Here is a 21,115-nt window from a genome sequence, read left to right as displayed (position 1 = left end):
GTGTGCGTGTTAGAAACGTCTTTCTGCTTCCTATCTGCTCCTGTTCAGATGTGTATTTAACAAATCTGCTACTTGTTGCTTATTGTAGTGAAATGTCCCATGTCTCCTTCTCTACCCAAGTTGGATTTTCTCCAGCTGAGGTCAGTGAGAGTGTTACCAGTGACTTTCCTGGGTGTATGAGCATGACCCCGCTGGCCAAAATTGCCTTGTGGAAAAGCTCCCCTGGCAGCAGGTACTCGCTCACCAGCATGGGGCTGAGGGCTCTGTTTTCCCCTCGCCATCACTCTTCCTTCCATTTGGAAAGCTTTAGCTTGTCTGTTGCTTATGTTAGCACTTACTTTGATAAATACCAGCTCAGATTATGGACTGGATGGCAGGAAGTTTAGATTAGATCGGCCCCTGGAAATGTGCAGCCACATTCCTCTGAAGCTGCGAGTATGGTAGGCTCTGCCTTAACAGATAAACACAACGGCAGCATGCTTGAAATAGATGAGAGCAGAGCATGATTCTGGGGTGTGAAGGGACCTCACTGTTCGGGGAGCATGTGTGTTACTCTCTCCAAGCCTGTTCTGGGAGGGTTTTGCAGTTCTTCTTGCTTCATTCCTTCCAAGGGGATGTTGCCTCTAAACACCTTCAAGGCTGTCATTAGCGTGTCAGTTATCAGTCTCCAGCTGAAAATACTGAAGATATCCAAACAGCACAGTTGACTTTTTAAAATCATGGCTTAATTTGGGGGCTTAACCAGGATGCAGTGATAACCTCTCCTTGTTTCGTTCTGGTGCTGTCCCGTGGTCGGTCCAGCAGTGCCTTGTGCAGAGAGGATTGGTTTCTCCTCCAGGTTGGAAGAAGAGACCCTCAGCTCTGCTGACCTCCAACATTTGAAGCCCTGACCAAAACTGAGAGAGCCTGTGGCCTACCTGGTGCAGGCTGATTTTCCCTCTGGGAGGAGGGAACGCTTAAAGTAATTTTCAAGCGTGTCTCTGCGTGCAACCATTGCAGCACGTGTATATGGGGATTGCAGCTCTTGTCATTGCCAGCCTGATAAGGGCACACTAGTGCATGTGAAGCCTCTTCAGAAAGTGTTATGCATCACATACAACAAGCTGATGTCTTCATAATTGGGTTATTGTTTGAGCCTAGAAGCAGAGAAGTGGGAGAACTTCATCAGTCACTGTGCTGTGATACTTGAAGCTTTCCCAGAGTGTTTCTTGTATGTGTACAACTGCACGCTTTGTATTTGGGAAGAGAAGCTTCTTTTACTGGGCTGAGCTAATGAGCTGTGATGGGGAGCAGTCGACAGGGTGATGCACATGTGTGCGAGAGGAAGGAAAGGGGTGTTGTCCAGTACCCTTTTTGTCATTTTTGGCCCAAAGGCTCTTTAGCTGTAAATAATAAATAAGCATTCAACTGGGAAAAAAAAAAAGTCTGTCTTCTAAGAGTTCATCCAGTTTTGATAACGGACCAGTGAGTTTACTGCCCTTACTGCTTCTGAGGTATCCAGGCTTTGTGGGAGTCGATGGATTGGTAATTCCAAAGCTGCTACTTGCAGAAGGCAATTTCTTCTGAGGTGGGAATAAATAGGTCGTCAGTGCTCTAATTATTGTTGATTAAGTGACTGAATGTGGTAATAGATCTGATGATCCTCCTGGAAGCTGTTTCTAAGGTCAATTGAATTGTGCAGCTGACTACAAGGTATCTTTTTCAGAGTAACGGGAGTTGCAGTTTTAGGAGGTTCTCCCTTCTGGGTTCATAAGGCTTTTTTTGACAGTGCCCTGGACAAGGAGTATCTTTCAGAGTGAAGTCTGCATTTAACATTTGGTATGATTTCTTCTGTCATCCATATGTTTAAATAAGCATCACTTCTTAAAGGAATTCAGACTGAGAGACCCAGCTGGATTTCTGCAGATGTCCCATGTTAGGCTTTGCAACACTGCTGTTTGCAGCGTATTGCTTTCTGGACAGCCTGATAAGAAGAGAGGACCTCCAAAAATGCATAATTTGGCATTTTTTAGTCAAGCCTTAGTGATCAACCAAGCAGATTATCTTAGTAGTGCTTGAGAGAAGACACGCTCCTACTGCGTCCTGATTTTCTGGCTTTAGAGGCAATACCAGTCTTTATCTCTGCATAGAACGGGTGTCAGTAGCTGGAGAGATTTAGTTTTGATAGTTCTACAGATACTTTATGCAGTATATGAGACTGCGGGGTCTTTGCTTCTGGTGGGGCTTTTCTCTATTGGTGAGCTCCTGACGTCCAGCGTAGCAGCAGTCTTGGGTTTAATAGGAGCATCCTTGTCTGTTTTGACATAAAGCCTCCTTGACACATTTTGCAATATTGCAATTATTCTCCTGTGCTTTGCTGCAGCCTTTTGCCCTTAAACTTTCTTTGCAGTTGTGTAAAGTGGAGAGACCTTAGCTTGGTATTACAGGCAGGCTTCAGTCACGGAGCACGGCAAGCCTGTATTAATGGCACAGGCATAACGCAGCAGGCTGTCCGAGGGCAGTGGCCCTTACGGTTGTGTTAGGAGAGGAAGTAGAAAACAGTGCTGAGTGCAGGAAAAATTCAGTGTCCTGACTGCTTATAATAAGAGAGGATTAAGCGAAGCAACTGCTCTGAGAGGCATGGACCTGTTTTACTTCTGGCAGCTCAGCCGTGCATTCCTTTTAAAAAATTACAAATAGCCAAAATCGGTGAACTGAGCAATGCTACTAAATATGAGTAACAGCAGCACAATTATTCTGTCAATTTTCTCTTTTTTCTTTTCTTTTTTTCTTTTTATTTTTTTTAAAAGCAAAATATAGCTGACATTCAGGAAAAAAGTCTGTATAGACTTTGTCTTGACAAAACTGCCAGCTTGTTTTTTTTCTTTTTCCCCCGCTCTGATGAGCATGTGTGGAAAACAGAAAGGAGGAGCAGCTGCTGTTGTGTCCCTTACAACAGAGAATGACCATGCCGTAGTGGCTTGGGCAAATCATGGCTGTAAGTCACAGATGGCTGTGTCTTAGGTGGTGAACGTATCTTACAGGATGATTCAGTATCACTGGATGTTCAAGCAGTCAGAGATGTTGCCACATCCTTCACCTCGTGGGGTTTATCTGCCTGGGGTTATGTTGTTTCTGTTGAATGATGCCTGTGCTTTCCTTCCCCGCAGCTCTTAGCATGTAGCAGCACCATCTAATCAGGCCGTGTGATTGCAGCCAATAAGCCCTCCTTGCAGACTCTGTAAATTGTTTTGCCTCTATCTTGAATTTGTGCTTGTGAACAAGAAATCAGGGAAAATGAAAGCGGAGCAAGCTTCCAGTCAGTTTTCCCTTTGTTATGAATATATTGAACACTTGTACCGTCTAGGTTTGGTTATGTGTTCCACCTGAGAAAATACAGCGAGGGAATATTCGCCTTGCACAAAGAAGCCCTAAGAATGATTGGAAGCAGCAGTATTGAGTTTCTTTCTTTTTCCAACCTCAAGTATATCCTTCTTCCAACCCCAAATGTATGTGTTCAATCTTGTAATTACTTTTACCTAATTTTTTTACATCTGCTGTAACACAACGAAGAAATCAGTTATCCTCCCTTCCTTGGAACCGGAGTCTGAGTAGCAGTTGTGTTTCTGCTGCCATCCAACTTCCACTCATGCCAGTGGCATTTGAAGATACTTGGAGTGAATAGAGTCAGGGTCAAATTCTTAAGGAATGTAAGTGACTAATAATATCCATAGAAACGAGCACTGCCTGGCTGGCTACCTGTAGCAGTGTAAGTGTGGGGTTCGTGCTAGGCTAATGCAGTCTGTTTTTAGAGACTGCACTGTAGACGTTGGTAACTGAAACCTGATTTTCTTAGCATTCTTGTGTAAAGAATAAGCTGTCTTTGAAGCCATGCAAGAATAACTCTAGCTTCTGTCAGAATATGGTGTCTTTTAATGGTGCTCAGCAGAGCAAGCTGCAGGAGGAATTTTAAAGGACCAGAAATACTTTTAAGACTGGTCTTTGAGAAAACTTTTTGGTGGCTTTGGGCTGCGTTATTTATATAACATCGTTACATTCAGGGAGTGCACAAAAGCCTGCCTCAGAGTCGAGGTTCTTTTTAAGCTGCTGTACAGATATAATTCAGAGGAGAGTCAATGCTATCTCTGGGGACATGGACATCTAGAAAGGCCACTAACAACTTTGAAGAGATAAATATATATAGAGATAATTATTTAATCTACTTTTTTTTTCCCTTTTTTTCTTTTTTTCTTCTTTTTTTTCTCAGCTACCATCTTAGCTTTTCTGTCTGGGGAAAAGGCTGTAAGGAACGTGTCTGACGCAGGGTATAGTAAAGTGGGTGAGTGAGTGAAAGGTAAGGAACACAGAGAGGGGAGATATATTTTGGTGGTCCAAGCAGGTTTCTGAAGGCCATAAATCATAACAAAGCAAAGCAGAGTTCAGCTATTAGTCAACTTTGTATCTACCTCTGCATAACCTTTCACCATACATGTCTTCATAGCTGATGAGGCTCGTTCCTCCTGGTGCGTTGACAGTAAATTGGCAAAGCAGTCTCAACAATACAGTCCTGAAAAAGAGAGCGGCTTGATGTGATGGCAGAAAGGAAAAAATAAACACAAACTTCACCCTAATTTTAAAAATGACATTAATATGTTTCTTAGCTGGCATTCAGGAGTTAATGAAACCACATCCATTTGGGGGAAATCCTCAGCCTTAATTGTGTGGAATTCATTGTATTTACCTTGAGGATGAAGACACAAAACCATGCTGTCTAAATCTGAGTCAGTAGCTAAGGGAAAGAAAATGCTTCAAACCAGATGCTCCACCTGACTTGCAGGTACTTGCATTTATTTCTTTAAATTCACATCTTTCTGTAGAGAGTAGCTACCTGATTATTCATGAATCCCCAGACACTGTTTCTGTACCTTAATGATCTGCCATTATCTTGAGTGTGTGGTGGGCACGAGATAAGGGTCATACATGTAGGTTTAATACCAATTTTTTGGTATTGTATCAGTTTATATCAGTTTATATGGTTTATATCTTATATCCCTTTATATAGTTTCTCTTATATCAGTTTTCTGGTTGTATACACCGGGTTTAAAAACCATTTGCCATCTGTGGGCCTAAGAGAGATTGCCTACTATCCATAAGCAAAGCCAAGCACTTATGGAAACAAAATTAAAAGTATGTTGTGTGTATGTGAAGCGTATCATCTTGGCGGTGGTGTGTGGCTTGTGGTATGGATCTGGGCATTTGGGCTCTGTGCGTTGCTACAAATTACCCACGATCAGCAGTAGGTGCCTTTGCCTTCCCAAAGGCAAAAGCTCTCTGCAATGGTATGGTTACTTGCCCATTTTGAGGGAGGAACACCACAAATCTTGTCCTAATGAAAGGTGCCATGAATATATAGTCACCGAGAGGGTGGATACAGAGACAGATTCACTTTCTTATCCCTCTTTGCCCTTTATGTGCAGAAATTCGTACCTGGGTCTGGCTTATGGAAGAACCTGCTATTAGATTAATTGTACTGAAACCTGTTTGCATATTTGGGTTCTTACTCCACAGTTCTTTATGCTGCAGTGCTGTAGGATCATTGTACAGTCAGTTGCTGAAAAACTTGCTTGGTTTCCTTGGGAGAGTGACCCGTTAGCAGGCTGTCAGTGCTCCGGCAGTTGCCTGATTGCAAAGTGTGCAAGTTCCAGCCCATGCCAAGCACGGATCAGGTTGTTAATCGCAGCTGCAGCTGTGCAAGCAAACCTGGATTCAAAGTGCAAATACATGCTTCAGCTGTTTGCAAGTGGGAGGGGACCAATACATAACCCTGTGCAGGAACCTTAGCTAAAACTAAATGTTGGCATACCCTTAAAATAAAAGGTGCATTAGTGGGGATGAGGAGATATTTCCTTTTTTATAGGCCATGCTTCTTTCTGTAAACACTTGAAGGCTTTTGCCAGGTAATACAGAGAAACAAGACCTCTTGACCCTTTCTCCCCCACCCTTACACCCCTCCCTCCCTCTCTCCCCCCAAAATGGAACCGTTTGTTTGTCCAGGGATCTGAGTCATCTGTGTTTGTTCAATGATCTGAATATTGAACTTAATTGTGAAAATACTGTGAAAACATTGCAACATGTTCTGTTCATGACCTTGTAGTGATTCCTCCCTGCCTGCTCTGGGTAAGTCACAGCTCAAGTTACTCAAATCAATTCTAACTGGAAAAAAATCTGAAGAGTTACTTCTTTACTAAAATTGAAAGACTTATTCTGTTGAATGTTGCCATATCTTGGAAGTAGTTTCCTTGGAGCAAGGAAGTTGCTTTGTAGTGCTACTGCTCAACATCTTACGCAGAACCCAGAGCTTGGCCTGAAGTTGTTTACCTCATCTGTTTTGCTCAGAAGAACTGTGTGTAATTTTTAATATGGAAGATAAGTTTAGCCTTTTCACCAATTTAATAATATATGAAAAAAAACAACCCACCTGCTGTCAAATGAGCAGAGCAAGCTTCATGGTTAAAATTGAGGCGCTTGAATTAGAGAAGGATGACAAGGAAATAAAAAGTCATGCATGGCAATGCATCTTATGCCCTCAAAGACTAGAATTCACATTTGTTTATTAATTGAAAATGCAGATTTATTTTCCAATTCAGGTGTGGCTTCAAAGATATTAAGAGTAAGACAGTCACAATAATGACTTAAAGTACATACTGAAGGAATAAAATGTATTTTCCTGCATAGCTTATGTAAAAGAGTTTCAGAGATAATTTAAACTACACTTGGAAATGACCATTCCTAGCATTTTGAGTTCATTGTTGGAGACTTTATTTCCAATTGTCTGAGGAAAGTTTTAGTAGCTTTAAAAACTTGATGCTATAAACTAGTTTGGAAGTGCAGTATATTACCGTGTGATCTGCATATTGCACATATATAAAAAATAATTTACTACCTTTGTTTAATCGGGGTGAAAATATATTTAAAAGCGAGTATGACAGCAGACAATTTCATAAAGCCTTCGGTGTCGTGTTGATAGCTATATAACATATTGTGATGGTTTGGAATGAAATCCATAGTGACTTGTGCAGCCAGCTGCAACAAATAAAAATGTTTTACTGCCTACTAGTGTGTTATGTTTACAGCACAGCAGACTGGCTGTCATCAGAGAAGCTTGGATGAAAACTTTTTGATTAAATGATGTAACTGCTAATGTGGTGCAAATTATTTTGGTGGTTTTCTCATAAACTCATGTCCTTTTGTCTGACTGCTCGGTACGGCTTTCTGACTGGTCGGGATTTTGCATCTAAATCAGTTATGAAGCAACTGCCAGTTTTTAAGGCCACCTTTTGTTCTGCTTCGAAATGAGCCAATGAAAACTGTAACGAGGACCTTGCCTCTGCCCATTGCAACGCTGTTTTCAAGGAGCAGAGAATTACGGTGTCAGCTGGTCATTGCTGGGAGGTTTGGGTGCACACCAAGGTTTCTGGGGAGATTGTTGTTGCTCCTGCACATGGGCTGAGCTGCCTTGCTGATGGCCTTGTGTTTGCTGTGTTGCCAGCTGAAGATCCTCCTCCTCTGGCCTGTGTTACAAAGCGGTAGGTGCCTTGAGCCTCCTGATTTCGGATGGTGCTTGGGGATGCTTGACATTGTTACAGAACTGTGCAGGAGCACTTTGAGTCACAAGTAGGAGGCTGTAGGATTTGGGTGTGTTGTACTCCTGTTGTGATTCCCCTGTGGCTGGAGCAGGCGAGCCATCAAGTCGATTGATGGGTATGAGCTAATGTTTGATAATCTTTTGTCTCTAAACTAAACATCAACCTCAGTCATTAATGCAGGGCAGGCTGTTTCAAGCACATCTTTCATCCTGCATGGTGTTCCTGCCCAGAGGCTGATTTCTGCTGATCAGAAGGGATATCACTCTTTTTTTTTTTTTTTTTTCCCAGCACTACCTTTTTATGTAGCTATGAGCTACTAACCACTTGCTGGGTTATATGCCATAAAATATGCCTTTTATAATCAGCCTGTTGCTGAATAGCTTTTTTGTATTCTCATGGTCTACTTTTCTGTATGCCTCCTTATTAAATAAGGGGTTTTTGAATATTTGCATGTTCTCTTTCTGAGCCATGTCTTTATGCCACCCCAATTTGACAATGCTACAGACTTTCATCGATGTGAATCCAACATGTCTAAGAAATCTGCCTTTCAGGTTATTCAGATAATAATTCGCTTTGCACCTTACTTTGAAGTAGGTCCAGTGATGCTTCTCATGGATGGTGGCCATCTGGCAGAAGGGTGTTGCTCAGGAAAGCGTCTGTGTAGCAGCGTGGTAAGGCATTGTGCTTGTATGGTTTCTGAGTGATGCTGAGCTAGCTGTTGTGTTGATGCCATGGAGGCATTGCAAGCAGAGCAGAAGGCAGTAACTTCTGAAGAAGTTAATTGTGCCGAGGGCATTCAGAGCACAGGATAGGTGAGCAGGTGAGCTATAGCTTGGTTCTCACTGTGGTTTCAGGGAGGGATTTTCTTGCATATAATTTATATCCAAGAAGAAACAGTTGTAATTGGCTAATAGCTATTTACACTGAATGAGAACAACCAGGGAGACCTAAATGGCTAAATGCTTTTTGAATGAAGTACGGAAGCTTTCATATAGACCTTGTTCTCATGGGTTGAAATAGCATTCATGCGGTTACATTATTGGTGAAGGTTATGTTCTCTGGGTGAAGGGAAATGGCCCTTTTCTTCCAGTTGCTGTTTGTGGTGAACGAAACCAGTCATGTTCCGTGATACTGCCATGAAACATTTCTCTAGAAGTCATGTAGCCATGTGGGCCATTGCTTTGAGATGTATCTGCCTAGACTTCCTCCTCAGTGTTGTGAGATGAGCAGAAGTCTCGTAAACATTGAAAGGTAGATCTTATGTGGGGAAGTATACAAATCTACATAGAGAGAACTCAGCTTTTAGGAAGACAGAGAGAAGTAAAAGTTCTCTCAGCTCATGATTTGCCTTTGTAGGCAGGTCCTTTCTTCTAGCGGACTGAATGGTTGTCTCAGTGGTGGGAAACCGCTTGTTTCTTTTGGTCTCTAGGAACTCCTTTCTGTCCCCTCTGCATTTTAGCAGCTTGCTCCTTGATCTTTCTGTCTCTGAATGACCTGCAGGCTCCAAGCTCCTTGTGGTGACTGTTTTGCCACCCTGATCCTTACCTTCTCTGAAGAAGGGTCTTTCACCTTTTGGCAAGGAATCTACCACCCTCGTTGCCTTATGGGAATGTAATGCTGCACACAGAAGGCAGAAAAAAAAATGTGGGCTATGAGTCCCTAGCAGAGAATGGGGACTAGGTGGTCTAGCAGTCTCAAGTAGAAGAAAATATTACTTAGCAAATGAAATCTTTTTTTTTTTTTTTCCCGGTGTAGTTTTTGTAGTAGGGACCATCTGGCTCTTGTTAAAAGCTGCTGAGGAGTGTGGTTTTGAAGGACTTCTCACTACTGAACACCACTGCTGCAAAGCAAAGTACCGAATTTATTTCTTCTTCAAGTATCTTACTATAAATTAAACAATGGAAGTGCAAGCTAACGCTTTCTGTGTGTGTATCAGCAGACCTTGTGGGAAGGGTTAAAAATGTTTTCTGTTAATTTTTGACCATAAGGAAATGTGCTACATACCTGAAGCCTTCCTTACCTCTCTTTGTGTTAGAAGCATGATTTTTATTGCTTGTATAACATTTGCCTGCTGCTTTCTTCCAAGAAGATTTGCAAGAGACAAGTTGTTGTCTAGGAGTTGAGCTGGGAGGAAATGCCCATTGTCCTTCCTCCTGCAGCATCCTGCGTTATCAATTAAACAGAACAGAAAATGCTTTTCACTCCTACTGTTTCACCAACCACAGTAGCTCCCACAAAGCTTAAATGACGTGGTCTCTGACACGCATGCATGCAGTAGGTTTGTAGCATGTGCAAGCTATTGTGGCTGTGCTTGTTGCAACCCAAGCAGCCAGCGTTCTCACTGGCACCACCCAACCCAAGGCAGCACCTGTACTTGGTGCATCAGTTTTGAAAAGCGGGATGAAGCAGTGGGGTGGCCACTGGGACTTCCCATGATACCCTAAAGGCAGAACTGGCCTGCTGTGAGCATGCTGCAGGCAAACACAAAGTGTTGGAAGGAGCCAGTAAGGACACAGAGGAACTTCTCTGATGCATTAGATTCGAGCCAGTAGTTCTTTGTGATAGCTTTAAGGAAATGTGCCAGGGAAGGTTGGCACCTCACATTGGTTTTAGAAGCAGTTAACATAATGGTGGGTTTTCCTAGCATCCACCTATACGATTCTTAGGTCTCCATCTCTCAGCGAGGCAGTGGTGGTTCTGAGATCCTGAGCCTGCCAGGTTCAGCCCCTGAACTGCAATTTAGACTTGTGTCAGTGGGAGAGGGATCTTTGTCCAAATTCTCTGGGTGTAATAGACCAGCTGAATTCTTCAAAATGGCTTGAGAAGTACGATGCCACTGGGTGGTAAAAACTCAGCTCCACCAAGGTGGTGGCTGTTCTGGGTGGGCTCCATCTCTGGGGTTTTATTTTCTGTAGGAGCAGTACTGGTGAATGTGTAGTGGCTTTGTCTCTCAAGTGCATGGCAGCTAGACATCCAACACTCGAGTGGCCCAGGCTTTATAATCTAAGTCAAAAGAATTGAATTTTGTCATTTTGCAGTTCAGGCAACTGAGGCTTCATAGCATGACTTCACTTGAATGAGAGAATCAGATTCTTCTAAATTTAACCACAAGATTTATCTTGTCTCCTATCAGTGCCATTGTATCCTGTATGTGGCTTCAGATGATTCTTTACTGGCTGTGCACCTGAAGGTGGCTTCATGATCTCATATGAACAGGTGGATGTCATCTCTGAGCCCTGAAAGAGTTGCTGGTTTTAGCAGTATAAATTCCCCCTCTTGTTTCTATGGTACCTTGTGCAGCTGTGGGACTTAGGTCAGCATTGGCATCACTCCATGGGGTGGAAGAGAAGGTATTCCAGGCATTAATTATCCGCTCTGGAAGAGAAGATAATTGTTACTGGCTGCCTAAATACTTGGGCAACAAACCAACTCTGAGCATATAGAAGCACGATTCTGGGGACAGTCTGCTGTTCAGATAAATGATTACATGACAGATGTTATTAATCTTCTACTTAAACTATGAATGATCTTGCAGGTTTTTTTTACATGTGTGATAAATAACTTCATCTTTTCTTTTTAGTTGATGTCCATCAGTGTTTTAGGTGTTTCTGCTTGGATGAGAGACTACCTGAATAATGTTCTCACTTTAACTGCAGAAACAAGGTAAAGCTCTCCTTAAACCTCATAATCTGTGTAGGTGAATGATTGCAGTGTACGTTGTTTCTTCTGTATAGCAGCTTTCCTAATTAGGATTTATAGAATTAAGAAGCCTTCAGTTAAGGTAATTATTGTTTTGATGAAAGGTGTATCTTTACAGCCGTTATTGGCATCAGTTGAAATTCAAGATAGGGGAGATACAAATTTAATCTTGTTTTATTCCTCTTGACAGGGATCAATTTTTGGCCAATTGCCATCGTGTAACCATATTGTATTTCTGTACAGTTTTGAATGTTTTTAGTTTTTATTTAGTCCAGAGATTTAAGAATGCTGTTATTTGTGTTCCTGTGGGGTTTATGAGCCCTGTTTATGGAACAGGGCCTCACTGTGCTACATGCTGTGCAAGTGTAAGGACAGGCACTTTGCCTTTGCCCCAAAGAGGTTTCAGGCTACGCTTTCATTACCTCCTAGTACCTGAATAAAGCATTTGACTAAAAACACGTTGAAGAGATTTCTCTGAAACTTGTAAGGTACTGGAAATAACACATCTGCTAATCTACCCTTTTTGTTTTAGTGCCTATATTATGTTTTTCCACTGTATAATTTTTGTGTGATTATGTTATTTTGATTGTGGTTCTGATTGGTTTCAGGGTGGAAGAGGCTGTCATTTTGACTTACTTTCCTGTGGTCCATCCAGTCATGATTGCAGTCTGCTGTTTCCTTATCCTAGTTGGAATGTTGGGCTACTGTGGAACGGTGAAAAGAAATCTGTTGCTCCTTGTCTGGGTACGTTTCATAACCTCTAACAACAGCTAACTTATGCTTCATTTCAACAATGTAAGAAAAGTTTTAATCCTCTGGCGCTAGATAAATACTGATTATTTTTTATTACCATGTTGAGTTATGGTATCAGTGAGGAATTGTAATTGCTAAGCACACAGTAGGAAAAAAATTACTGCTTAGACTGCATTATGCTATGACCGAAAGACAAACAGTGTTTCATTTTTAAAAATCTACTTCATTTAGTAAAGGAGTTCCTGAAGAGAAAAATAACTCAAACTCTTAAGTACTAATAATTACAGGAACATGAGGTGGAGTGGTCTGAAATAAACCCTTGTGCTACCCTTCTGACTCGTGAGTGTTCAATAGCTGGATAACCCATACTTATAACTGATTGTAGGAATAAAGCAAAGTAACAGCATTTGTAGCTGATGAAATTTGTTTGAGAATGCATTCAGAAACTTTACATTATTTTACATGGATGTGGAGTTTTGCACTTGCATTTAGTTGTAAGTGAGTTTAAACATAAATTTTAAGTAGTCAGCTTTTTTCCTTTGGAGGCTATGTAACTGAGCCAAGAGCAGCTGAAAACCAGTAGCCACTCCTGCGCAAGGCTTTATATAAAATTTAGCTACAGGCTTTGACTGTAAAAGGAGTTAAATGCCTTTTAATTCATCCAGAAGTCAGGGAGTTTGAGGATAGGCAACCCTTGTTCAAGAAACCCTTGAACAAATTTCAAATATTTAGATTTTAAAAATATTAACAACAGATATTTAGACCTTTGGAAACGCTGAAATCAAGGATGTCGTGTACCTGCATGCCTCTAAGAAATCTAAGTGGTAGAGCTCTCTTTGCAGAGCTGGTCTTTGTCTTTTAGTGCAAGGATTAGTGGAATTCCAAGTAGCGTGTACATGTAAGCAATGGACGTGAGAGAGATATATTAGATTTGGCTAATGTTTTTTTATGGGAGAATGTGGACTGGTAAAGTCCTTCAGCTCTTGAGGATATCTTGGAGTCTTGTAAATGTAGAATTGGCTTCTTGCTGTTGTTTTTTTCTACTGCATTGTATGTTGGGTTCTCCCAAAATGTGTACAGTTGTGCTTTTCCAATGGTTTAAGGCGAAAGTACATGATGCCTGTACCTCAAAAATATTATACAAAATGACCCCCAAAAAAACAAAGTGAGAAGAAACAATCAGGAAACTGTACTAGGGCTTTGCATTAAAATCCTTTTTTTTTTTTTTTTCTTTGAAAAAATTGGAGTAAGCTTTATTTGAGATTTCAAACCGGAGGTACGTATCACAAGTGTCCCTTAATTGCAAGATGGCAAACACTGCTTCTCCTTTTGGATATTAAGCATGTAGTACAATATTAAGATTATTGTTTCAAAGTTATATAATTAGGAAAAACTATAATTTAAATATGAAAGCTTTCTAATGCAAGAGTCATGCATATTATATTTCTAGATCTTGCAAGTCAGTGAGAACAAGTTCTATGACACGTTACTTAGCTATAAGCACTTGCATAAAACTAACAATTTTATGTAATTTCATACTATGTAATTATCGAGTAATCTTACATATTTTGTATAGGGCCATTCATATATTTTTGTTTTATATAGATAATGAAAGTACTAAAAGATGGTAAACTTCATTAAGCTCTTATTTCTTCTGGTAAGGTTGTACGATTATTTTCATTGTGTGTTTTATGGTGGTGATAACTTTTAATGGGAATTAAAATTAATTAAAAGGCAAAAACAACTACATAGACCAATGTTATTTAGCATATGAAAAAAATGTTTGTTTTTGCTATAAAACTTTCAAAAAATCATAACTAATTACAAAGAAACAATAAGGAAAAAGTTAAAACTGATGTTTGCCTTCAGTTTATTTAAGCTGCCTGTGGAAAGAAGTCAGTTGTCTTTTACAGCCATCTGGAAATAAATTATTCGAAGTGTGTTTAGGCAGTCAAATTACACTATATCAAAACAAGACATTTCTGTCATTTACCTTGCACTATTTCATTCTCAGGAGCCTTAGAATTTGCTCTTGCTAGTGAAGCTGATAAGCAAAACTAAGCTATCTTAAGTATGTTGTTGTTTTTGATTAATTGCTAATACAATCTTGTTACACTGCACAAGTATGCAGACAAAAGTCAATGCTTCATTCATCAGACTAATCAGAAAAGCGACAGATCTACAAAATGAGCTTTTGTAAAACCAGATGACCTAAAACAAAAGAATCTTCATGTAAAACATTAACAACCTCTTCGATCATGGTTTTAATCTTCTTTTTGAAGTCCACAGCAGCCATAATGACAGCAAGCAAAGATACTTGGATCCAAATCCTGATGTTCCTGACAGCATACTAATTGCTAGTGCTAATGTGGTTAATTGAATTGGATTCTTGTAAAAATCTAATAAAGCATAAGGACTGTAAAATGTATATGTCAGTCTGTTACATATTTTTCATTCAACGGAATACTGTATCTAGTTTCCAAATTTTATCTTGCAATTAAATGTTTGAAACTTTTCCAGCTTCATGTGAGGCATAAATATAAATTGAATTAATGTTTACTCTGCTTTATAGTAAGAAAGTAGAACACCTCAGTATTCTGAGGTGTATGCTCTGGATTGTTTGTAGAAACAGCAATTTTAAACTACAAACATTTAACTTTAATTGTTTTAGGAATATATAGCCCTGAGGGCTAGTGGTATAAATAACCCAGGGTATATACTGTGAGTGTCTGTAATGTCATTTTTTTTTTTTTTTTGTTCTGCAAATGACCAACATCCCAACTTAGAAATGAATATTTCAGGTGCTGAAGATCTCTTTAAAATTATTGTGAGGTTGTCTTGCTGCATTTTGCAGCATCGACAGTTCAAGTATTAGGACAAATCCTCTAAGATGGGTAGGTTTGATTATTGTTCATATGATAAATGACTGTTTTATTCCATCATAGTATTTCATACCCCAGATATCTGCAGCTTACTCTACTAGTATTGTAGAACAAACTTTAACAAACTAAAACCAACCAAACAAAAAAAACCCACACCACAAACAAACAAAAATACTTTTTTTGTGTGTGTGTGTTTCTGCAAGGATTTATAAAAAGAAAATAGATGTAATCTTAAGAACATCTGGTCATCTTGATTTAGAACTATAACATACAGCTTATGTATTTCATAGTCCTTGGGATTTAAATAAAGTTAACTACAGCTATAGAGTTAACCATAGGGAGAGGCTGCCAGGGGATGTTGTGTTGCATGTTGTGTGAGACTTTGACTTGTGGCTTTTGCTTTGTGTTCTGCTGCAGCTAGGGTCACATCTCATAAATGGTCTGGCCTCTTTCCAGATGCCACTTCCATTGTATATCCGATATGTACTCCAAAGACTTCACTAAAAGCACATTGTTCACTTGTAGGCCTGTTCTACCACTTGTGATGTGTGTCCTATTTCAGGGGAGACTACCTGAGAGGTTTCTGAAATACATGCAAAGGGGGAACAGATTATCTTCTGAGACTGTGATTTCTCAAGATTTCAACATGCTTGGAATGACTTCCGTGAGAATTCTAGCCAAGCACTCCTTCTGTTTTTAATGTAAGGTGAACAATAGCAACAAGTTTAGTTAGAATTCAGATTGATTCTGTTCTAAACATTTAAGAGATTAAAAAAAAAAAAAGCACATCTGGATGTTAGTGTGGTTTTGTTCTGTAAGTGTTCTATTTACTAAGTTGATATGGTTGAGATGCCTACCAATATACAAGCATAACATGAATTCCTCAGTCCTTCCATTTTCTTCTAGTTTGATTCACTTAAAAATGAGTCTCGTGCTTTAAGTCAAATGAAATTCTTCTACTGTGTTTTCTAAAAATCTGCATTGAGAGGGTTTTTCAGAGGCACAGAAGAAATTCCTTACCTTTTGTATCTAGAAAATTGCTTTTAGAAAGGATACCATTTCTAATATAAAACCATATTGCCCAAGTAAGTTTTAAGTTTACAGTAACTTTCTTCTAAAGAGAAAGCTGTTGCTGTTTATCAGGCAAATTCAGTGCATCTAGCACAGTGCAAAATGATACTAAGTTAAATAATTTCAGTGGTTCCATCTGCATGTTTAAAAATGATCGAACCAAAGCGTCAGAGGTAGATGTTTTTTTAATATAAACCACAAAAATAACCTCTTCTATAGAGAAACTTTTGTTGCATACCAGAGCCTTATTTTCTTCTTTCCTGTTAACATTTATAGTAAACTTTCCTCAAGAGTTTTCTAGTTTACTGATAGGAATACTTTACAAAACCAGAAACACTTCTGACTTAGATTCCTGTTGTCACCAGTGTGTTAACTGAACTGTAATTGTAATTCAGTGAATCTCCCTTTGCTCAGCTTGGCCCAGAAGGGCAGCTTGATTCTCATTGTTCCAGCCATGCAAAACAGTTGCACCCAATATTTTTGTCTATTAAGGAGTTGGTTTGTTGCTGATTCAGTGGCAGGCTAGTCGGTGAGAGTGTTAGCAAAATGTGCAGTAGCACTTTGTAGTGGGGAGTTGAGGAAAAATGGGTTACTCATGGTTGGAAGTTTGGGAATGAGATGGAGACCCAGGCTTATTTTTTATTTAGAGAATTGGGCTGTGATGCCAACCTGAAATGGAATATCTGGACCTCTTCAAGCCACTTTATTGACTTTGTAAACAGTCCAAGGATGACAAGCTGGAGTCCAGGTTTTGTGGTTCTTGTTATGGTTTTTCCAAAAATTATTTAACTTAAAAAACAAACACAAAAAAAAAAAAAAAGGAGAGAAAAAAACTATTCTTTTACCTTTTGTCTTCTGAAGCTGTACATGTTTTGGATTGTTTTTAAGCTCTGCTATGCACATAGCCTAACTTCATTGAAAAAGCAACGAAAACAACAAAACCAAATTGTGCACATATTCTCTGAGAACAGTAACCTTAAGGGTGTGTGAATTTTATGAAGTTTTTGTTTCATTTAAACAGCAAGAGGAAACTCTGTTGCTTGACAAAAACCTCTTCATGAAAATCCCACTGGAAAATATTTTCCTGGCTGGAGTTGTATTGCAAATTCTGGCATTTATTGCTATGACTTTTCTGTAATTATAGCATTCAAACGTATCTGGCTGTGCTTTCTCAAAAGGAAGAACTGTTAGGAATATTTGGTCAATAGGGCAAGTTTTCGTACTGATTTTCATCATAAAATTGTCAGAGAAATAAATATTGTTGAGAGCTAAATATTCTTAGACCCCTGTTGGTGTGTGGTCAAACTGTTAATTCGGTTGTGGCAGAACTGGGTTGCAGATTGGAACATGACAGGCTGAATTGTCTGCTAAACAAGTTGAAACACAAACAGATAAAGCATTAGAATTATTTACTTACCAGAAGTATCTCATCATTTGGACCAGGTGATCTTGGAGGTCTTCCCCAACCTTAATGATTCTATGATTATTAAACTACTAAGCATCGAAAGGGAAGAAATATCTGACAAACATACCTACCCCATCCCATGCAGTTTAGAATTAGACAGACTGGAGTTCTTATTTTTTTGCATTTTGTGCCTCTTTCATCAGCACCTCTTCATATAAAGATGGTGTGACTGGGAGGAAAACATATTCATAAGACAGGTTAGCCTGCGTTTGTGAAAGATAATTTAAGTCATCTAAGAAAGATGGATTTAAGTCAGTTGATAATACTGTAGTACAGATTAGATGAGAAGCCAGTACTGTGCTAAAACCCAAGTTCAGATGGTCAGAAAGAGGCTGGACACGTGGCTTGCATATCTAAAAGTTGCTTGTTTGACATTCCATTTCTAAGATAAAATACGCTTAAAGTTTACCAATGTTAATTATCTCCCACTAAATTCAGATATGAGAAATTTTCTGAAGAAAATAAATATAGGACTTCTTTTTTTGTTTGTTTTACGTATTTCTAATTTTCAGTCTGAAGCTGAGCTGCGTGTGATGTCTTATAATGTATAACCATCTTTTTGTCTTGAGACTGGATAGAGGGTAAGCTTCTTTCTTGTTCAGAACAGAATTTTAAAGGTACAAATAAATGGTTAGATTTTGAGAACAGCATTGGTGGTGCCACAGAATAAAGCTTGGCTTTTCTGGAGAGGGTGTGTTGTGTGCGTCTCAGAGCACAGGGAGTGGACTGCGGTGGTCTTAGTGTATGGTGCCAGCCTCCCTCTCTGCCTGCCTAGGCATGAAGTGTGCTGTGGTGACCCTGTCTTCTCAACACAAACATATGTTGCTGTGTATGTATTTCCAAGATTTTTTCCAAGGCAAGTGTTTTGAAACCATATGTAATTTTCTTAGCTAAACGAAGGAGCTAAAAGAGAAGAGATACAAGTTGCCTAGGTTTATGGGTTCTTGGGAGGCATTTAGAGATGCACATTGCTGTCTGTTGGACAAACAACAAATGAGCTGATGTGCGTTTGAACAGCAAGGAAGGAGAAGTGTTAGGGTGGAGGAGCATGTCAGGAATTGAGCTGGTGGGAGTGTCCCGGTCTTCTGGTGAATGCTTGGCTTTGATCCAAATGTTTGCTGGGCTCAGGCTGATGATCACCCCTCTACTTAGCAGCTGCCTTCTAATACAGGGGCACAGCCAGCACAGTACAGTTTGATGCAGTTACCTGGTAGCTTCAGAATAAAAATTGACCAGCAACTCCAAGGCCTTTCAGGCTTATGCAAGGTTCGACACCGTGATGATGATGCTGTCAGTTAAAATGGGTTTTTCATGTACTTCTGCAACAGTGAAGAGCCTCTTGCTCATCCTTTTGGAAAAAGGCATAGTGCTAAGTTGAAAGGTACATATCTGTTGAAAGTAGTCATTTTGTGGTCCCGCTATGTTTTCAGTTTGAAACATGCTGCCTGAACTTCTGTGTCACATTTTGCTCTACACGCTGTACTTTAGGTTCACCTGATGAGGGTTGATCATTTTTGCCTTCTTTTTGGGATGTATGTCCTGAGTATTGGTTTTACAATGTGTTGCTGGGTCTGGCCTCAAAATTAAAAGTTTTCGTGTGAACTTTGTTCCTTTTATTTTCCTTGTTCCCATTTTCCCCCATTTCTACTTATGCTGTTAATATTATTTTCTTCTTACAACTTCCTGAAAGTCACTGATGTCCAGGGCAGTAAAGAGGACTGAAATGCTCTCTGATGAATGGAGGAGGAAAGATAGTAATAATTGAAGTGGGATGATGGAAGTAGGTACTAGGAAGCTATTGAAAGAACAGGGTCTGATATGACAGTAGATACAAGGGATTGGGGTGCTGAGGCAAGAAAGTGGGAAGCGATACCGGGATGAGAATAAAGGGTGCATCTTCACAGAAAAGAGAAGATGGAGACCTGCTCAGATGATATGTTTTTTTGTTGCTGTAGGGCATTTTTTTCCTTCTGTCCTTCCCAGCTCCAAGCCGATAGCTTGTTTGCCCAGCTTCTTGTCCTCCAGTGAAAGGAACAGGGAACAGAAGAGTTCCAGAAAGGAGGGGAGTAAGTGATTAAGGAGATCCACAAAGCCCAGTCAAACCTCTGTGTATTGTCTAAAATGCAGCCCAGCCTCACCAGTGGCCTACCTTTTTTGTCACAAAGTGAAAATGGAGTGCACATCCTGTCATGTAAATTTATCTCTTTCCTGCCTAATCTCACTGTCCTGACTAATTAACCACAGAGGCACTGTGCTACATGCAGTATGGATTTTGTACCTGAGAAGAGCACTTTTCACTCACAATGGTGAATGTTAGAAGTGTTTTGGGGCATGCTGAAGCAGACTTACTGTGTGTGTCAGCACTGACATGGCCTATTTTACAAGGAGAAAGGATTTTTTTTGAACAAAAAAGCATTTTTTAAGTGTTTAATTGCCTTGATAGGAAATGAAGGGGGGGAGGAGAAGTGATTAAGGGGGTTGTGTTTTGAAAAATCTGTACAGAACAGGAAACTTTAGTTTTTCATATAAATCCTACGAAATATGGGGAGAAGAAAGGGGAAAGGAATATTCTAAGCCCTGAGGAAATTATGGTCTAACGTCTATCTTTACCAAAGTCCTGTTTAGTACTTTACCCTGACCTTGCAGTGACCCTTATTCCTTGGAGTTCGTTGACTTGAGGTAATTGAGCCTGGGGCAAATAAATCCTAATAATTGTCTGAAGTGCACAGTTGCTTATTTCCGAAGTAATACCCGTTTTCTTACATAAACAAGATTAAGTGTTAAAGTATAATATTTAAAACGTATCATTTCTATCTCATAGAGGAATGGAGGCTGTGAACCAAGTTTTTACAGTTCATAAGTAAAATTGTCTATTTTTTAAAAAGGCAAACAGGCCAAACAAGAGAATTTGGACACATACCTTCAAAATCTAAAATGTTCATTTCCATACACAACAAAAGCCATTTATTTTATTCAGAAAAATAGTTATAAAGGTTTTTGGGAAAAGTGATCGTTATTTGTATAAGCCTTGGATTTCACAAAGCTCTGCTCTCAGACATCAAGACCATTTGTACAGAATGATTAAATTGGGTGATCTGGGAAACTGAAATACAAAACATTTGATCAATTTGCTGTGGAATGTATTTATTTTGAAGGACTGGATGGCATTCAGTAGCTGGTGTTGTAAGCTGGTGGTTTCAGCCCATTTCCTTGTTGACTCGTGACTGCATCCCTCACAAATTCTTGCATTGTCAAGCCAGTAAACCAAATTTTAGATCGGGATGACAAATGAACTGTTAATCCCTTCAGGGCAGGGCTGAATGAGCTGGGGAAAGGGAAGGGGGGGGGAGGCAAGGAAAGTTTGCATTGCAGGAATGGATAAACAGGATTTCAGTTAGCTGTGCAGCTTGTCAGACTCTTTAATGAGTGCTTGCTCCCTTTCTAAAAAGTATAGCTGGATCAATCATTAAAATAACCTCATTAGCTGTTAAACTGACAAAATTAGAGGAAACCATAGCTTGTAACTTGCTGAGGGAGGAAGGACTTTTTATTATTTTTTTTCACTGAAAGAGTCTGGTTCCTGCTGGTAATCAGGCTCTGTGGTGGTGGCCATCTGACGT

At 39.8% G+C, this 21,115-nt stretch overlaps 1 protein-coding gene across 3 annotated transcripts in view; it reads left to right on the top strand.

The window, feature by feature from the left end:
• The window catches only part of TSPAN12 (tetraspanin 12), a 46,743-nt gene that overhangs the window by 2,541 nt on the left and 23,087 nt on the right, over positions 1 to 21,115 (top strand). For 2 of the 3 annotated variants that reach the window (XM_068669575.1, XM_068669573.1), the window contains exons 2-3: positions 11,206 to 11,288; positions 11,933 to 12,068. In XM_068669575.1, coding sequence (XP_068525676.1) covers positions 11,206 to 11,288; positions 11,933 to 12,068 — 219 coding nt within the window. Of the gene's footprint in view, positions 1 to 10,758; positions 10,842 to 11,205; positions 11,289 to 11,932; positions 12,069 to 21,115 lie in introns of all 3 variants that reach the window. The other variant, XM_068669574.1, reaches the window with a different exon arrangement.

The sequence above is a fragment of the Anas acuta genome, chromosome 1 (genome assembly GCF_963932015.1).
Source record: "Anas acuta chromosome 1, bAnaAcu1.1, whole genome shotgun sequence".
Taxonomy (NCBI): Eukaryota; Metazoa; Chordata; class Aves; order Anseriformes; family Anatidae; genus Anas; species Anas acuta.
Note: the sequence above shows the minus strand (reverse complement) of the source record. Positions and strands in the feature narration are given on the sequence as shown.